This window comes from Xiphophorus maculatus, chromosome 8, assembly GCF_002775205.1.
Source record: "Xiphophorus maculatus strain JP 163 A chromosome 8, X_maculatus-5.0-male, whole genome shotgun sequence".
NCBI classification, from domain to species: domain Eukaryota; kingdom Metazoa; phylum Chordata; class Actinopteri; order Cyprinodontiformes; family Poeciliidae; genus Xiphophorus; species Xiphophorus maculatus.
This window is the reverse complement of record NC_036450.1, coordinates 23,745,853-23,763,563: the sequence shown is the minus strand read 5'-3', so window position 1 is coordinate 23,763,563 and position 17,711 is coordinate 23,745,853. Positions and strand designations below refer to the sequence as shown.

The 17,711-nt window shown below is 43.1% G+C and overlaps 3 protein-coding genes across 5 annotated transcripts; 2 read left to right on the top strand and 1 right to left on the bottom strand.

Moving 5' to 3' along the window:
• Positions 1-152: 152 nt before the first annotated feature.
• Positions 153-6,803, top strand: ppwd1 (peptidylprolyl isomerase domain and WD repeat containing 1). Its single transcript, XM_005802453.3, has 11 exons — positions 153-316; positions 430-532; positions 1,342-1,445; positions 1,528-1,648; positions 2,303-2,750; positions 2,837-3,027; positions 4,363-4,552; positions 4,639-4,820; positions 4,933-5,014; positions 5,152-5,334; positions 6,264-6,803. The coding sequence occupies exons 1-11, from the start codon at positions 166-168 to the stop codon at positions 6,405-6,407; spliced, it is 1,899 nt and encodes a 632-aa protein (XP_005802510.2). The 5' UTR covers positions 153-165; the 3' UTR covers positions 6,408-6,803.
• trim23 (tripartite motif containing 23) lies at positions 6,562-14,005 on the bottom strand. Of its 2 annotated transcripts, none has more exons than XM_023338073.1 (11): positions 13,869-14,005; positions 13,114-13,276; positions 11,322-11,443; positions 10,947-11,225; positions 10,352-10,534; positions 10,043-10,258; positions 9,817-9,951; positions 9,614-9,743; positions 9,403-9,513; positions 8,344-8,465; positions 6,562-8,245 (listed from the first exon to the last, which is right to left on the bottom strand). In XM_023338073.1, exons 1-11 carry the CDS (start codon positions 13,965-13,967, stop codon positions 8,066-8,068), a joined length of 1,740 nt encoding a protein of 579 aa, XP_023193841.1. In that variant the 5' UTR covers positions 13,968-14,005; the 3' UTR covers positions 6,562-8,065. The 2 variants fall into 2 exon arrangements, with proteins under 2 accessions (XP_023193841.1, XP_005802511.2); XM_005802454.3 differs by having other exon boundaries at positions 8,344-8,468; positions 13,869-14,003.
• A 394-nt stretch (positions 14,006-14,399) lies between these two features.
• On the top strand, positions 14,400-17,477 carry LOC102221212 (mitotic-spindle organizing protein 2-like). Of its 2 annotated transcripts, XM_005802451.3 has the most exons (5): positions 14,400-14,514; positions 14,662-14,850; positions 14,934-15,082; positions 15,920-16,057; positions 16,878-17,477. In XM_005802451.3, exons 2-5 carry the CDS (start codon positions 14,675-14,677, stop codon positions 17,021-17,023), a joined length of 609 nt encoding a protein of 202 aa, XP_005802508.1. In that variant the 5' UTR covers positions 14,400-14,514; positions 14,662-14,674; the 3' UTR covers positions 17,024-17,477. The 2 variants fall into 2 exon arrangements, with proteins under 2 accessions (XP_005802508.1, XP_005802509.1); XM_005802452.3 differs by lacking the exon at positions 15,920-16,057.
• The last annotated feature ends 234 nt before the right edge of the window (positions 17,478-17,711 follow it).

Genomic DNA, 17,711 nt, shown 5'->3' with positions numbered 1-17,711 from the left:
TATTCCAGTTTAAGGGCATGCTTAAAGTCAATATTAGGAAAAACAAAAAAATATATATATGTGCACTATAATGAATTATTTGGAGCTATAAAAGAAATAGACTGAAAACCCGAGCCGACCGGAAGTACCGCAATCAAAGAAGGACCAGACGGAAGCTTCGCAGAAATGGCGGCCACCGAAAACAGTGTGGAGATGAAGCGAAAAGCTGATGATAGTCAGGAGAAGGAGAGAGGTACTGATGGGGATGGAGATGGAGAAGATGCAGACTGGGTCGGACCCATGCCAAGCGAGGCCACGAAAGCAAAAAAGAGAAAAGGTGGCGTTTTCAGGAGCGAATTAACAACATTATGGCGGCCATGTAAAACTTCTAATGTCTTCTCTAATGAACCCTTCTGTTTATTGCTCCCTTTGCTGGTTGTTTTTCATCAGTCCTCGAATTTGAGCGTGTCTACCTGGACAACCTCCCGTCAGCTGCCATGTATGAGCGGAGCTACATGCACAGAGACGTCATCACACACCTGGTCTGTTCAAAGTAAGTGACTGGCTACAAGAACAGTTCACTCCTGAAGTAGGACTCATCGGACACTTTGAGTAAAGAGCGACTACTTTGATCACGCTTACTTCAAAAGTATTTGAAGTTCTGATCTTAAGCTGATCAAAGGCAGTCCAGATGGAAGAATTGGCTTTTTGTTGTGTTGGATCTGGGACTTTCTTTCTTTCTGGGACTTTTTTGTTTTGTTTTTTTTTTTTGCATAGAGTCTCTTTAAATAGACTGCACTACTGCAAACCATCTTGTTAAATCATGAACTTTGACCTTACCTGAGATTAATCACACCTGCAGTGCTTTAGATATTGTTTTGGGTTCTTTTGAGTCTCGTTGATGGCTGAGTATTACATCTGTGTGCAAAATGTTCATTTGAAATATGTTTGTCAACAATTACTTTACTCCAAAAAGTTCTTTGCCATATTATTATTGCCATATTGTATGGCAGTTATGGTGATTATGATTATATAATGACAACTTGTTGTACGCAAGCCTTAGAATTGAATCTGTAACCTTTCCCAGACCAATTAAGAAGTTTGGTTTAGGGATGCACATATGAAAATTTGGGTCGATATTGATAACTTATCTATCTTTCTATCTATCTATCTATCTATCTATCTATCTATCTATCTATCTATCTATCTATATGTAGATATATAGATATATCTACATATTTATTTTTTTATTTTTTATTTGTAAAAATAAACATTATGGTCTTATTTATTTGGTAGATGTTTGAAAAAAAAATCTTTTGGAAAAAGACAACATGTGTTGTGATATTGCCCCCCTGTTTCCAGGACAGACTTCATCATCACCGCCAGCCAGGACGGCCATGTGAAATTCTGGAAGAAGAAAGAGGACGAGGGAATTGAGTTTGTGAAACACTTCCGCAGCCATCTCTGTACGAGCTGAATTGAAACCCAAACCCCGCTCCGCCGTGGCTCCGGCTCCGGTTCTGACCGCTGTCGTTGCTCTGTGTGCAGCTGTGATCGAGAGCATCGCGGTGAGCGCAGAAGGAGCCCTGCTCTGCTCCGTCGGGGACGATCAGGCCATGAAGGTGTTCGACGTGGTCAACTTCGACATGATCAACATGCTGAAGATGGGGTGAGTCCGACACGTCAAAGACACAGAAGATGTTGATTGAATTATTTTTTTTTATTTTTTTTATTTTTATTTTTTTTACATGCATTTACAGAGTTGGAGTAAAACTTTTCTTTCTTTCATGTTGCAGCCACAAACGTACAATTACTTAGTTGAGATAATGAGTTTATTTTTGTGTTATTTCGACTTTACCTTTATACCATTTTATTCGCATATCATTATGACTTCGTTCTTGTATTGGTGTGACTTTCTCGTATCATTACGACTTTCATTGAATATTTCCTTAATATGACTTTTTGTTGTACGACATTTTTTCTTGTGTTATTTTGACTTTTTCTCTTATTGCAACTTTATTCTTGTGTTACTACGACTTTATTGTTGTCAAGTTAATACGACCTTTTTCTTGAATTTTGACAGCCTTATTTTCATGATATCTCAAATCATTCCGACTTTTTTTCTCGTATTCTTACGACTTCCTTCTCATGGCCTATTACTTTTTTCCCTACCTTGGCCTTACTACTCTGTCTTGTAAACCAGCATGAAAAAGAGCTCAAATGTAAACTGGGAGCTTTGTGGCCGTAACGTTTCAAAATGTGCACAAAGTTAAAGACACATTGATGCTTTTGACTGTGCTACAGTTCTTCTCTGTGCCTGCAGGTTTCATCCGGGTCAGTGTGAGTGGATCTACAACCCGGGCGACGCCATCTGCACCGTGGCCTGCTCAGAAAAACCCACAGGAAAGATCTTCGTGTACGACGGCAGGGGGAGCAACGAGCCCCTTCACCTCTTCGACAAGCTGCACTCCTCGCCGCTCACCCAGATCCGCCTGAACCCCAAATTCAGAGTCATCGTGTCGGCCGACAAAGCGGGAATGCTGGAATACTGGACGGGCCTCCCCAACGAGTTCAAATTCCCCAAACACGTGGGCTGGGCGTACAAAACGGACACGGACTTGTACGAATTCGCCAAGCACAAAACCTATCCCGTCAGCCTGGCCTTCTCCCCCGACGGGAAGAAGATGGCCACCATCGCGTCCGACAGGAAAGTCCGGATCTTCCGCTTCCTGACGGGGAAGCTGATGAGAGTGTTCGACGAGTCGCTGACGGTGAGTCGACTTGTAGGTCCTCCGCGCCGAGGAGGCCGCGCCGCACCCATGCAGTGACGTCACGCTGGTGTTTTGTGCGCGCTCAGATGTTCACAGAGCTGCAGCAGATGCGGCCGCAGCTGCCCGACATGGAGTTCGGCCGGCGGATGGCCGTGGAGAGAGAGCTGGAGAAGGTGGACGCCGTCCGCCTGACCAACATCATCTTCGACGAGACGGGCCACTTCGTCCTCTATGGGACCATGCTGGGCATCAAGGTCATCAACGTGGAAACTAACCGGTGGGTAATGCATTTAGCTGGACGATAAATTGTCTCAGAAATGATTGCAATAAATGATAATATAGTTATAGAGACTATAATCAAGTAATAATGATAATAATAATAATAGCTTAACTACACCCATTCAAAGATAAAGTAAAACTTTTAATTTTACCACTGGAAATGGAAGACATTTCAAATATTCAAAATAATTAAAATGGGTTATGAAGTTTTGGTAACCAAGGTTACATTTCAACAAATAACAATCATTCATCTTAGACAGGGCAAAAGTGGCAGGTAGTGCAGACTAACTACTTAGTACTGGGTGTCAAATGTGTGCAGCGTTTCTCAAAATGGCGGCTTTCCAACAGTATTATAGAGGAGGCTCTCTTTGTCCAATTTAAAATTGTTGCGCTGATTTTAATTCATCATGCAGTCGATTTATTGCTGAGCGGTGAGTTTATGTGAGTCGGGGAAACTGCAAACAGAATCACATCTTTTTCAACACGTGTCTCTTCCACAAGTAGAACCAGAAGTTTACGTACACTTTTGTCTTCACCAAATCTCTTTTGCTTTCGGTCAATTCGAATGACCAAAATTATTTCGATTTGCCACAATAATGAGAAAGAGAATCTGTCAGAGACTGACCTAAAAACCAAGAGATGTTTGGTCTGACTGAACTTCAGAGTGTTGCTGCGTATCCATCACGAAAGTGCGCAGAACTTTGTCAGTTTTCCGCTAACGTTGAAGAAACACAATATCGGAGTTGCGGCGTTTCCATTAAACAAGAAACGCAATTAAAAATCACACGCGATGAGTCCTTGAAAAACGTGCCGCGCCGCGATCCTCTGACCACCTCCTATCTCCTCCTTCGTTTTTGTTTTTTTTGCATCGGTGGCAACATCCGGTTGTTGACGGTGTGACTCGGGATGTGAAAAAAAAACGTTTCCATGGCAGCATTGCACAATAAACCAATAAACTCAGCTTTCAACCGGATGCCAAAACCTTTTACGAAAAAGGTTTGTGTTGTTAAATGTTGTTTCCAAAAACCACATTTATTTTCAAAATGTCAAATTGGGGAACTCTATGGCCAATGGAAACGGAGCCATGCTTGTCTCTGTATTTGGTGTGTGTAAACTTCTCGTTTTAACTTTTTTTTTTATTAATGGACTGTAAATAATAACATCTAAAGAAAGGGGCAGTTTAAACTGCAAAAAAAGTATGTTTTACATTAAATCCACTAGTTTCCATTTAGACAACTTTGCTTCTCGTATGTTTTAGTCACATAAATTCAATTATCGTTATTATTATTATTTCTTAAAAATCACCGACCTGCTGTCTGGCCTCTCGTCCCAGATGTGTGCGTATCCTGGGGAAGCAGGAGAACATCCGGGTGGTGCAGCTGTGTCTGTTCCAGGGCGTGGCCAAGGCCATGGAGGTGGCGCCCACCATAGAGATGAAGGCCTCCGACAACCCCGCCCTGCAGAACGTGGAGCCCGACCCCACCATCTTCTGCACCGCCTTCAAGAAGAACCGCTTCTACATGGTGAGACGGCAGGACGGCTCGTTTCAACGGCCAGCTTCTTTTCTTCTTCTTTTTTTTAATCTCTCATTGCGATTTTTTGTTGTTAGTTTACAAAAAGAGAACCAGAGGACACGAAGAGCGCCGACTCGGACAGAGACATCTTCAACGAGAAGCCTTCGAAGGAGGAGGTGATGGCCGCCACTCAGGCCGAGGGGCCCAAGAGAGTGTCGGACAGCGCCATCATCCACACCACCATGGGCGACATCCACCTCAAGCTTTTCCCCGTGGAGTAGGTTCAACTTCTGAGCACGAGGCGTTCCGAGCTGCTTCCTACGTTTCAGGATTTCGAAAGCATCTCTGCTTTTTTTTGTGTGTGTGTGTGTGTGTGTGTGTGTGTTTAGGTGTCCCAAAACCGTGGAGAACTTCTGCGTTCACAGCAGGAACGGTTACTACAACGGCCACATTTTCCACAGAGTCATTAAGGTAGACTTTTGCCACCAGCGGCGGAACAATTGTTGCTTTTTGGGAGATTGCCGGACTTTAATAAGCCGATTTTGATTCAAAAATCTGAAAGAAAAAAAAAAAAGAAAAACCCAAGTCGAGCCTCTCGTTTTCCACAGAGCTTCATGATCCAGACCGGAGACCCCACCGGCACAGGCATGGGCGGGGAGAGCATCTGGGGAGGCGAGTTCGAAGACGAGTTCCACTCCACGCTGAGGCACGACCGCCCGTACACGCTCAGTATGGCCAACGCAGGCGCCGGCACCAACGGCTCCCAGTTTTTCGTCACCGTGGTTCCCACAGTAAGTCGCGTTCACGGCCGACTCGCCAAGCACGAATTACTGCCATTTTTAAACAGTTTTTAAAAAGTTTTCAACTTTTACTTCTTTTTTCTTTGGTTACTTGCTGAAGTATTGTCAAGCTTTGAACAAGCAGGCGACTCTCAACTTTGACGTTTGACTACCTGAAAGTGGCCCCCATCCAGATTCATGGAGATGTTACTTGCATGTTAAATGTGGGCGACGACAGAACGTTGAAAATTTAAAAATGGAAAAATAGACAGATATCCACGCTGGGATTTCCCCTAGAAAACTAGCTAAGTGCAGTGGTAGCGGCGCCCCATTGTGTTTTTGTTAAATTTTTTAAAAAGTTGACAGAAAATTTTAATATGATATAATTAAAAATATTTTTTTTTTCTTGAGTCACTTTTTAAAGTAAAATAAGTACTTTAGTAATCAATCGATCTGTTGATTATTCTGACAACTAATTGTACAAAATTTAAAAAAGATATTCTATAGATTTTTCATTTAACTTGTGCTTAGTTTTAATTTTTTTTTTCTCACAGGACTTTGCTGTCGAGCAACAGTTTGAGTCACACAAAGACATCTGTGATTCGATGTGGTTGAGGCTACCGCTAACCACCGTTAGCTAATAAACACTTGATAGCAACCTGGCTAGGCTTTTTTTTGCAATTGTCTTGGATAGGTGCAAATTTAATCACCAGTGTGCCGACAACGATTGTTTCGGCATTCTGTGAACAAATATTGGCTCTACAGGGGTAAACGATGTTGAAAACAGCAAAATATGCAATTTTCTTGCCATTTCTGTCACGATGCAGGTCTTAAATTTCATCCATGGTGGACTTAAAAAGTCTTAAATGTAATTTGGTGACTCGTCCAGAAACTCTGTAGACTGACTATAACTCTCCTCGCTTTCTCTTGCGTTTCTGCAGCCGTGGCTCGATAACAAGCACACGGTGTTTGGACGGTGCATCAAAGGGATGGAGGTGGTGCAGAGGATCTCCAACGCTAAAGTCAACCCCAAGACCGACAAACCCTACGAAGACATCAGCATCATCAACATCACCATCAAATGATTCGCTGTCAATTCCCTGTACAGTGACGGCCGTTTTTACAGACTTATCAAAAGAAAACTTTGGATTGTAACTTTTTCTTCTTTTTTTTTTTAACTCATCAAGTTCTGGGTTACACAACTGTTGAACGGAGGAAACTTCAGCCGTACAAATGATGTCAAACAGTTTAATGTTTTGTTTTTTTTACAGCATCACATTATTTATAATTTACAAAAGCCGTCATCAAGTCCACTTGTAACAAAGGTTTCACTGCGTGCTGTGCTTCCACGTCTCTGTTCTCACAAACAACACGAAAAGGCTTTTTCACACGTGCATTGTGATTTTTTTTTTTTTCTCCTTTTCATACATAGATACAAATAATAAACATTACATAGCAATGAATAAAAGATCCAACTCAAACCGTGGTTCGTCGTTAAGAAGTGTCAGTGTTCGGTTTACGTCATAGATTCACGCGGCGGATCAAAACGGCGCGCCGTCTTCTACGCACTTCCATATCAACGCGCAAAGTTTCACATTTTTTTTATGTTTTCTCTTTAACAACGAGGTTAACGTAACAGGAGGTGGTTCGTCTGGCGGAAGTTCGTTTCTGCCGTGAGAGAAAAAAATAAAAGCCCAACAGGAAGTCATATGAGATTCGAAGTCATAATTGTAAGATCCGACGTCAATTTCGACTTCGAACGTAAATGTTTTTCCGTCGATGTCGACTTTTAAAGTCGCGGTGAGATTCAAACTCGGAATTATGAGATGGAACGTTACGCTTCGTCACTTTTAAAAGTCAAAATTGCAATTTAGCATTTCAAGATCCCGACTTGGAAAGTCATGATTGAACCTCAATCATGACTTTCTGTTGGGCTTTTGTTTTTCTCCCCCATTCATGGCGGAAATGGATTTCAAAAAAAGAAACTGGAGAAAAAGTTAAATTCTGACATTTCATCTGCTCACAGAAACGCCCCCCTCTACGTCTCTCCCTCCTTTCCTGTCTGTAAATAAATTCAGTAAACAGTTACTCTGTAACAGAAAGCAAGCCATTCAACCGGAAACAAGCAGTGCGACCCCTTCAAGTCCAGTCTGGAAAATCAAACAGGTTCACACACTTGGGAGAAACTAGCTTAAGACGACTAGAAACGAGCCGATTGCACTACAGCAGCTGTTGCTGACATCAGGCGATGAGGCAACATCAACACCGACTAGAAGCCACTGGACTCACTGAAGCGAAAACTGGTTACCAGCTCTGTTGATAACGTCATTTGCAAAGATGTGCTGGATTTACAATACAAGGTCACTGTAGTCGCTTACCTGAACTAGCTAACGGTTAGTGAGTTAATCTTACAGAACTGAAGCTGAAAAAAAAATAAAAATCACAACAAGGACTGCTCTGAATGGAAAGAATAGAGTCTAGACTGTCGCAGCACAAGGAGCGTTTCAGAGTAAATAGGCTAGTTACTGAAATAAATGTGATGACCACGAATGATTGGGGGTTCATTCTGAAAGTTCAGAAGGTGTCTGTAGTTTTAATAAAGCCAGGGGAGGCATTTCCATCTTTACTTAAGAGAAAAGATGAAACGGAGGGACTGGCCTTTCAGCCGCATCCTGGAGGATTGGGGTAAGGTCAGTAAGTGCAGGACGCGTTGGTGGCAGATTAATGATGAAGATGATGATGTTTAAGCTACATCCAGGACTCCGGCGGCCACCAGCTGCCTGGAGAGCCAGTCCAGCCCCTCGTGGAGACCCATCCCGCTGCGGGCGTCGCAGCCCTGGATGTGCCAGCTCCTCCCGCAGCACAGCTTGTGCAGGCTCAGCAGCTCCGTCATCTCCTCCACCGACACGGCGCCCGGAACGTCCTGCGAGGCGAGCGGCGCGTAAGGGTGAAGGGGCTCGTTTCCAAGCCGGGACAGGGTCAAATTGAAAGGAACAACAATAAAAACTTTTACATCGCTACCTGCTTGTTTGCGAAGATGAGCAACAAGGCGTCCCGCAGCTCCTTCTCCGTCAGCAGCTTGGCCAGCTCGCTGTGCGCCTCCATCAGTCGGTCTCGGTGGCAGCTGTCGATCACGTACACCACTGCTGCATGAACAAACGGCGGGTTTCACAAACTCAGATTTGAGGGTTTTTTTTAAGAACCCTTTTGTAACCATTATGAATAAATCATAAGGCTTGTATCACGACAGAAATGTACAAAAGAAAACTGCACTTTCTATTGTAGCAGTGCAAAGCTTTTTTTTTTTTTTTTTTTACACAAAATGCAAAATGAACGCAACGTTGTGGTTTGGCAACAGAAGTAAGCTAGTAGCAAAGACAAACGTCGTCCAACAAACTTCCCATGAATTTACAGTTATGGTAAATTAGATAAACGGTAAGATAACGTATCGATAATTTTTACGAGATTACGATAAATTAGATAGAGGCTAAAATACAACTGCATACAGGACCATCGCAGATTAAAACTACTTTTTTTGATTAAGTTCAGAAATTAACAAAAAAAGAAAAGGCTGAAAAAGTCGTAAATTTGTAAGAAAAACTTCAAAGTTTGCAATTAATTTCACGTTTTCAAGAAGAAAAAAAAAAACATGTAAAGTTTTGGAGCTCCAAAAGTTGAAAATCAGACATGCATGAATGGTTTTAGGTGGAAATTTACTGCACTTTTTTTTTTTACTCCTACCTACAATGACCCCAATACGCAGACGTACAAAAAGAAAAAACAACTAGCAAGCTCGTTAGCTAGAAGTATTAGCAGCTAGTTAGTGGTAGCCTCAACCGCCTGAAGTCAGAGAACAGAATGAAGACGTCTGTGTGTGTGTTGGTTCATACACATTTTCTAACTTTTCCCAAATCCTCCAGCGACGCTCAGACTTACCACGACAAGTTGAGATGCTAAGAGAAAATCAATTTGTCTGCTTGACTGTTCTGTAGGTTTATTTTCTATTCCCACTTGACAGTAATTTTTTGTTTTGTTTTTACAAGTAAACTTTCTCAATGCTCAACCTGAACCTGAACATACCTTGAGTGTTCAGATAATAGTGTTTCCAGAGAGGTCTTAGTTTATGCTTTCCTCCCACGTCCCAGATCGTGAATTTCAAGTTTTTGTATTCTACTGTCTCCACATTGAAACCTGGGAGAAACAGGAAGGAGAAACATCTTTGATTTAGGTGTTAATCATTGACATCGCAGCCTGGTGTGGCGTGTTGTTTTTTTTTAAAAAGAGGCAGTACCGATGGTCGGGATGGGCTGCATGAACTCATCCTGCTTCAGCTTAAAAAGGATGGTGGTCTTTCCCGCTCCGTCGAGCCCCAGAGTCACGACTCGGATCTCCATCTTTGGGCCGATGTGGACTCTGTTGTCCTGGGAGGAGAAGACATCCGTCAGCCGTCTGGTGTTTGTTTTTTAAGTGTCTGTAGGTGGGGGCAGTGGGTACCTTAGTGAAGGTGACGGGGATGCCGGCGTCCAGCTGGACGTGATCGGCCAGCTCCGTGAACTGGTGCTGCTGCTTCTGAAGAGTCTCCAGCAGACAGTTGATCTCCTGCTTCGCCAGCACCACTCGGCAGTCGTCCTGCGGCGGAAAACGACGCGATAACTCCAGGGCGCCTTTGAATCCGTCTTATTGTTTGCGCGCGTTTGCTTAAAAAAAGAAGGTGCCTGACCTGCTGGAGGGTTTTCTCGCAGTGCAGGCAGGCGGTGGAGACCTGAGACAGCAGGATGGTCATGTCCTCCTGCTGCTGCCTCAGCCAGATGAGCCTCTCCCTGACGTGAGCGTCCACCACGCTCAGGGCCATCTCCTCCTGCCGACACAGCGTCTCGTGGAGGTCGGCGAAGTACGCGCGGACGCAGGAGCGCGCGCTCTCCGCCGTTCCAGGGATCTCCCGGGGTAAAAAAAAAAAAAAAAAAGTTTTAAAAACAAAAAAGTTTGCAGGAAGAAGCGCCATAATTCGGGTGGAAGATAGAAGCCTTACGTGTTCCGTGTGCGCCATGCCGACGCCGTCCTCTACTATCTGCTCCCCGCCCTCGATCTGCTGCACGATGCCCACCAGCTTCCTGGAGTACTCGGACACCTCGTCTGTGAACGTTCGGATGCAGTGGGCCATGTCCAGGATGGACGCACGGATCTGGTTGGCTTCCGTTTCCAGAAGCGCGTGCTGCACAGAAGGCATTCAGACGGAATATTTAATGAAGCAGCACCTTTTCACGAGTTGTCGGACGAGGAGCAGCTGTAAATATCAACGTTGACGCCTTGCCACGGATTCTTGTTTGGATTTTGATTGGTCGCGCCAATTGTTTTATTTTTAGCTGTTAAAAAGCAGTGGAGGGCAGTGCTAACTAACTTTATTTTTTTACTAACTTTTTGGATAATTCTTCTGTCTGAAATGAAGCTGAGCGAGATAAATGTTTTCAGGAGTTAGCAAAAGAGCTAAGCTAAAAATGAGCTCATCTGCAGAAGTGTGCAAACCACGGTCAAAAACTTTTGAAAAGCATCAAAATACACAACATGTTTGTCTTTCACTTAATAAAAAACATCGACGTCTGCGGGCGCAACCTGACCCCTCCTACCTTGTGTCCTTGGTGCTTGCCGTATTCCTTGCAGACGCAGCACATGAGAGGCCCTGACTGGCAGGCCTCCTCCAGGCAGACGAACTCGATGGCGTGGACTTGGTGCTGCGGACACAGCATCTTCTCGTGGGGCTTGTCGGCCAGCGGCACCCGGCGGTGTTTGGCCAGCGTGCGGGTGGAGTGGGTGAGCTGGGAGCACTCGGCGCACAGGTGCGTGGCGCATACCGTGCAGTACATGGACGCCGTGTGGCTCTCGTCCTCGTCGCAACGGATTATACACTGAGGAATGGGGGGGCAGAAGGTGATTGGATTTTGTTTTTGTTTTCTTTAAAATGCGTGGAGATTTCTCTGTGGTTGTGAATACGGCCGCCTTACTTCTCCCACGCCTTTCAGAGCGTCCTCGGCCATTCCGGACTGGTTGCTTGCTCCGTTCTGGAGGCGCTCCAAGAGTTCCAGCAGAGCAAAGTTCTTCTTTAGACCCCAAACTCCAGAGTCCCCTACACACACACACACACACAGACAGACTGAGTAAAAGATTTTTTACAGCACACTGGAAGAAATGGAGAGAGGGTGCAAACTGTACAATAGATTCTGGATTATTAAGCTTCATTTCCGGAAACTAATTTGTGACCCCAACTGTTGTAGAGGCAGTGGCGCTGAAAGAGAACCGTCTAAAGACCCCAGCTGGACAAGTTGGGCCACATTAAGGTGCGACTTCAATCACGACTGTACAACCCGAATTTTATTTGTCCCTTTTGGAAAAACAGAACAATTTACCTTCCAATGTCATTGTGTAGTGTTCATATTTTGGTTACTCAACCAGTGTTCAAGGGTCTGGTGCAGATCTGGATGGTAACTACTTACGTATACTTAGAGAAATGTAGTTTTAGGAGTATTATTACAACACTGTACTTTTTACTTTTACTAGAGTTATTTTATAATGCAGCATTGCCACTCTTTTTGGAGAAAAATATCTGGACACTTGACCAACTATGAGCAACTTCACTCAATGAAGTACCAACAATTCAGCATCACAGACCTGCCGTTTTTGTTAAAGTCTGATAAGTTTTATATTAAAAGTAACTGATTTGGAAAATGTTGGTTTTGCCTGATTTTGTTATTTGTATGCATCATTTTCATTTATATCTCAGTCCATCTGGCGATGTAATTTAGTAATACTAAATGATTGATGGATTGATCAGTTACTCAAGCAGCCTTTTTACAAAATACTTTTCTACTTTAACTCGAGTAAATTTTTTTTTGTTTATTCTTTTTCCTTTCTACCTGCCTTTGTTAGCCTGACAGTCTTTGAAGCTTTTTCCTCTGTCTAAAGTTTGGCTTTTGATTCCTTTGGTTTTTGACCTTTTGGTTGGTTTCTTCCCTTGTAAAGCACTTTGTGCTCCCTGTGCTGTTGTAAACATGCTATATGAATAAATTTGACTTGGCCTTGATTTCTTGAATGGATACTTTTTGCGCCGTTATTTGAGTACGTACAATTTTTGGGTGCTCTGCCTCTTCTGGGCTGGTGAACCCCACTGTATTTTTTTAATGTATGCAATTCTAAACAAACTAAAACTTTTTGCATCAAAATACAACCCCCCCCCCCCCCAAAAAAAAAACATATTCAGTTTACTTCAATATAAAGAGCCTGTATGGTTGAGGTTTTCTTTATAACTCCTGTATGGTGTTTGAGTCCGTGGAACCAATTCTCTCTTTGTATTTTAACTGTTAATTAAAACATTAAGAAGAAAACTTTTTGTTTTTCAAATTTGGACTCATGAGTGTTGGGTCATTTTCTGTTAACAACATAATTCTGAGGGGGGGGGGGGGGGGGGGAATGATGACCACCCGCCATTGGAGCAATGGTCAGATACGCATCTCTAGGCGTCGTTTTCAATTTCACCTAGCACAAAAATAATTAACGGTAATAAATGCCCCTTTCATTAATATTTTAATTTCCTGAACATGACTTTGTGTCAATCAGTCACGCATAGGCCCATTAAGATATACTGAAGTTTGTGGTTGCAACATAACAAAATGTTAGGAACAAAAAAAAAGTCAAGGAGCTCTGTAGTATATGAGACTATTTCCCCCTTTAGTCTTGCTATTTTACTTTTCCAGAAAGTCTGCATCAGTGCTCAGCATGTAGCTGCTCCCGGTCCCTCACCCAGCTCTGTGGCCTGTCTGTCGAAGGGGCAGCGGACCGCTCTGCCATGCAGGGGCAGCCGGGTGAGACAGTCATGGCACACCGTGTGACCGCAGAGCAGCAGGCGTGGGACCTTGTCTCCCTGGAGGGAGAAGACGTCCTCACACACGCCACACTCCAACACCTGCAAGAGGCGAAGCAAAAATGAACTGCCCGTCCTCTAACGCTTTGACAACTGCAAAGAGGGGGTGATTAATTTGACCCAAAGCGGAAGGATGCTTTCAAGGGATGTAGTTATGAAGTGTCAATCCAAAGGAGAACGTTGCAATTCACTTTAATCCTCTGTTGTTTTTTCCTGTGAGCTTCATGCAAAATGCAAAGCGCATCTTTTCCATAACATCCCCACAACGTGTGAACTTGTGATTGCTGAGCTTTAGTTTCAAACAGCTGCAGGGCTCCTGAACCAGCGCAAACGGCGACTAGCGATGGCTCACGGAGCTCTATTACCGTGCAGCAACGCTTCCCAACAATACCTTACATTCTACATACATCTTCAAGAATAACCAGAAAGCAACCCTTTAATGATAAAATAAATAAATAAATAAATAAATACATATGCATACGCAGTTCCTATAAGAGCTACATTGCCCTTTAGCATCCGTTGCCAACAACGCCAACGCAGCAACCTTAGCTCCTCATTATCATCAAAACCAGCCGATGAAACCCCGCACAGCGACCCGAGTCTGGCCGTTCGTGTCCAGTGACATTATTCCAACCTTGACGGCGCCTCCATTCGCTCCCCTCCCGTGCCGGAGACAGGACTCCATCGTCGCCACAGCGCCCTGCTTGTTTATCCCTGCTGCAGCGGCGGCCATTCTCAGACGACAGCGGAGAGGACAGCCCCCCGAGCACTTCCGCTTTCGTTTGCTAGGACTTTTTTTTAGCATCCGCAGCTAGCCTGTGTAAACTTTATCATTTGAACAGTTCCACACTTTATCAGGTCAACGCCATAAAAGCCAGCGTATTTTAGCGGGTCTTTATGTGGTGGACCGACACAAAGTAGCGCATAATTGTGAAATGTAAAAAGAAATATGAAACGGTGTGATAAACAAAGCAACTATATACGCTTATTTATCTTTTTTTATTTAACGTGCTGCTAGGCGACGTTGTAGCTTACATATAACTGTTCAAGGAAGCTACGCTAACTATAAAAATAGACGCTACAGCTAAGTTTGCATAAACTAAGGAGCTCTTACAAGGTCTAAGCGCCTCTGACTACATATCCCATCATCCCGCGCGGCACTATTTCGCATCAGTGACGCATTTTGGGCGCGTCTTGTTTCATCAACTGATGCCGTTACAAGCGGTAAACTACTCCTTTCAGGACAACAATAATCCTATTGAATGAAGCGTTGTGATTTGGTATGTTTGTTAATTTAACGTGTTGTAGTCCTGTATGAGTTAATACCTAAAAAAATTTTTAAAAAAAGGAGCACGAACGTGCCATGGTTTTATATCGGGCGGGAGAAACACTTTCTGATCCAGTTGTTATTATCGCCAATAATTCAGGTTTCCACCAGTGATGTCTCAGCAGGCCCAGCAGACGGGGGCCACGGCCCCTGACTCTCCCGTGATGGTCGTCACAAGTAACGTGCAGAAATATGCCATAAAGAAAAAAAAGGTCCTCAGCGCTGAAGAGAGTGAACTCTTTCAATTGACACAAGCTGCAGGGATCACATTGGATCAGGAAGTGTTCAAGTGAGTGTCCCCGGTCGGCAGAAATGTGAAATCTTTTTGTTTTGCCGGTGGAGAAGTGAACTGATTCGTCGTTGCCCGACCAGGATTATCGTGGACCTGCTGAAGATGAACGTGGCCCCTCAAGCAGTTTTCCAGACGCTGAAGGCGATGTGTGCGGGCCTGAGAGTCACTGAAAGCTCCGCAGAGTCCTCGCACCCAGCGAGCACGACCGCAGCACCTGCAGAGGTCAAAGGTCAGTGTGCTTGTTAAAGTTAGCACGGACAAGGAAGGAGCTGCTGTCTTAAGACTTCAACTAAAATACCTTGAAGGGCCTGTTTAGATAAACATTACTTTATAGGAATATTGACAGCACTGGAACTGCGTCACAGCTAGTCACCTTACAACCACCTAGACTTTAAATGTCTGAAGAAGTTTGCTTTTATCGTTTTCCATGTTCAGATAAATATGGAAAACAGTTTTTTTCTAAACACAGATTGAATTAGAGATTTATTTGATAACTCTGCACCAGTACGACACACTCAGACACACCGATACCTTCACAAGCCTGGTCAAACATGGAAAAACAACAGCACTTTTATTTGTTCATTCAGTGCAATTAGACGTCCCTCACAGCACAGAGCGTAGAACAAAACTGAATAGATCCGCCCTTATGGATCGAGACCAATACAGATATTAACATCGGATCAGTGCGTCTCAACAGAGAGAGCCTAAAAATAATTGGTGTTTTTAAAAATCCTATTTACTGGTTCATACCTCAGCAGTGCCTTGGTGACGTGATGATGCCCGGCAAATATAAGTGCTGTTGTTATTATTACTAGTTTCCTCCCGCAATCTTTTCTTTGCTCCTCACTTTCTGTTTCAGATCTGTAAAACGCACATGTTCCTTAAGTTGTTGTTCAGTTCAAACTCACACCAATTCCTCCCTGTTTACTTCGCCGATAAGGGCTTTCCAGCCATATGGTGAAATGAAGACCAAGCATAGCCTCTGTGTTTGCCACTGCTTCTTCGAATTTCTTTCATGTTCTGTGCAAATTGCTTCTTTTCTTTCTGTGCCCCCTGCTTCCTGAAGAGGAAGACTCTCTGGTCTCTGGGAAAAGCCCCAAGCCCGCCGCAGCCCACCATTCAGCGTCAGCCCCCAGATCCGCAAGGGTCAACACTAAGATTGCGGTCTACGGTCCCCAAGATGCTAGCTCAGCTCACTCTCAAGGTCCCCTCTCCTTCACTTCCATCTGGGTTTCTTTCTCAAAAATAGCAGTTCGTGTCATATTTACAATACAAAGCCAGAGACTTCCTCATCCCATTGATTGTTTTGAATGGAAAGAGTTTTGTGTGCGTGTGTTTGTGTGTGTGTCTGTGCGCGCAAGCATGTATAAACTAGAACGTCCGTGAGTGTTTTCGTATTCACCATGCAGTTCTTTTATTTTGTTTTGTTTTCAAAGTGGCTGAAATGTATGGAGAAACAGTTAAAAATGGAGATTGTTAGATTTACAAAAGCATAAATTCCCTAAAATAACTTAAAAAGACTACAATGCTAACGCATTTATGCTAGCGCCTAAATGTTTTATGCTAACATTTGCATGTTAGCATAAAAATGATATGATAACTTGACATTTACAAAATATTATCCTGACTTTTCTTATGCTAAAACATTTGTTAGTAAATATTTTATGTTAGCATAAAAAAGTTGAAGAAAAATGGGGGGGAGAAACCGTTTTTATTTATCACCTTTTATCAGATTAAGCAAAGGCAGATAGAAATTATACATCTGGAAAATAAAAAATATATATTTTCATAAATTGAATCTGAATACTTTCAAAGACATACAAAGACTCTGTATATTTTGGATTCATTTAGCATTAATCAAAATTTGGCAACATGCGCCTCATCTCGCTCCATCAGTCCCTTCCCTGACTCCATAAGTGCCGTGTTGCTTGGAACCAGAGATCAGAAAATCATCTTTATTTTTATTTTAACCTCTAATTTGTTTGTTTGTTTGATTGGTTATGTTTTTGTTGTTTTTCAATCAGTGCGCAATAAACCCGGAGCAAGCCAGAGTGAGAAGAGTCGAGAGCCCTCCAGCCAGAAGGTGCAGCGGCAGCCAAGCGCCACCAGAGGGCAGAAGACCAAGAGCTCAGGCAGCAGCAGCTCTTCGTCACAAATAAACTCGTCATGAGAGCCTCTTCAGTGTGGGACCTTATGTGAATATGTAGGCTTAGTTTCATGTAAATCATTTGTTTTACTCTGTCACTGTTTACGTTTCAAATGGTTAGAATTATTTGCTCTTTGTTTTAGTGTTTTATGTCCGTTTGGCTTGTCAACGACAAAAGAAATGTTACTTTTTTCATCTTGACATTCATTTTGACAAATGATACTAAACATGTAAAACTACCGTTCCTCTTTAGTGAGTATGCTTTCAGCACAAGGGATGATGGATTGTTTTGCCAACAAAAGGTTTCTCCTTATCCGTCCATTAATATAGTTGTTGCTTTACAAATGGAGCTTTTACCTTAAGTGACGTACTAATAGTAATGTCAAATATTTATGTTTTTGTATTTTAAAAACCCAAATGCATTGACGTGTGCATGTTTTTATATCATATAACTCAAATAAATAAAATCTGTGATTAACGTGCCGTGTTTGGTTTCTTTTTTTTTTAACGATTTCAGCCAAATGATCCGTTTTGTCAGTTTGACAGATCTCAACACACAATAGTTCACTTTCCTCTTAATTCTGCTGTAATAATTTAAGCACAATGTGTTGAATATTTACGGTGAAGTCGTAAACAAATTTAGCTGAATAAGCAGAATTTCCTGTGATTGCCCTTTCAAGAACAAAGGGTCTGTTGTGTTGGCAAAACCACT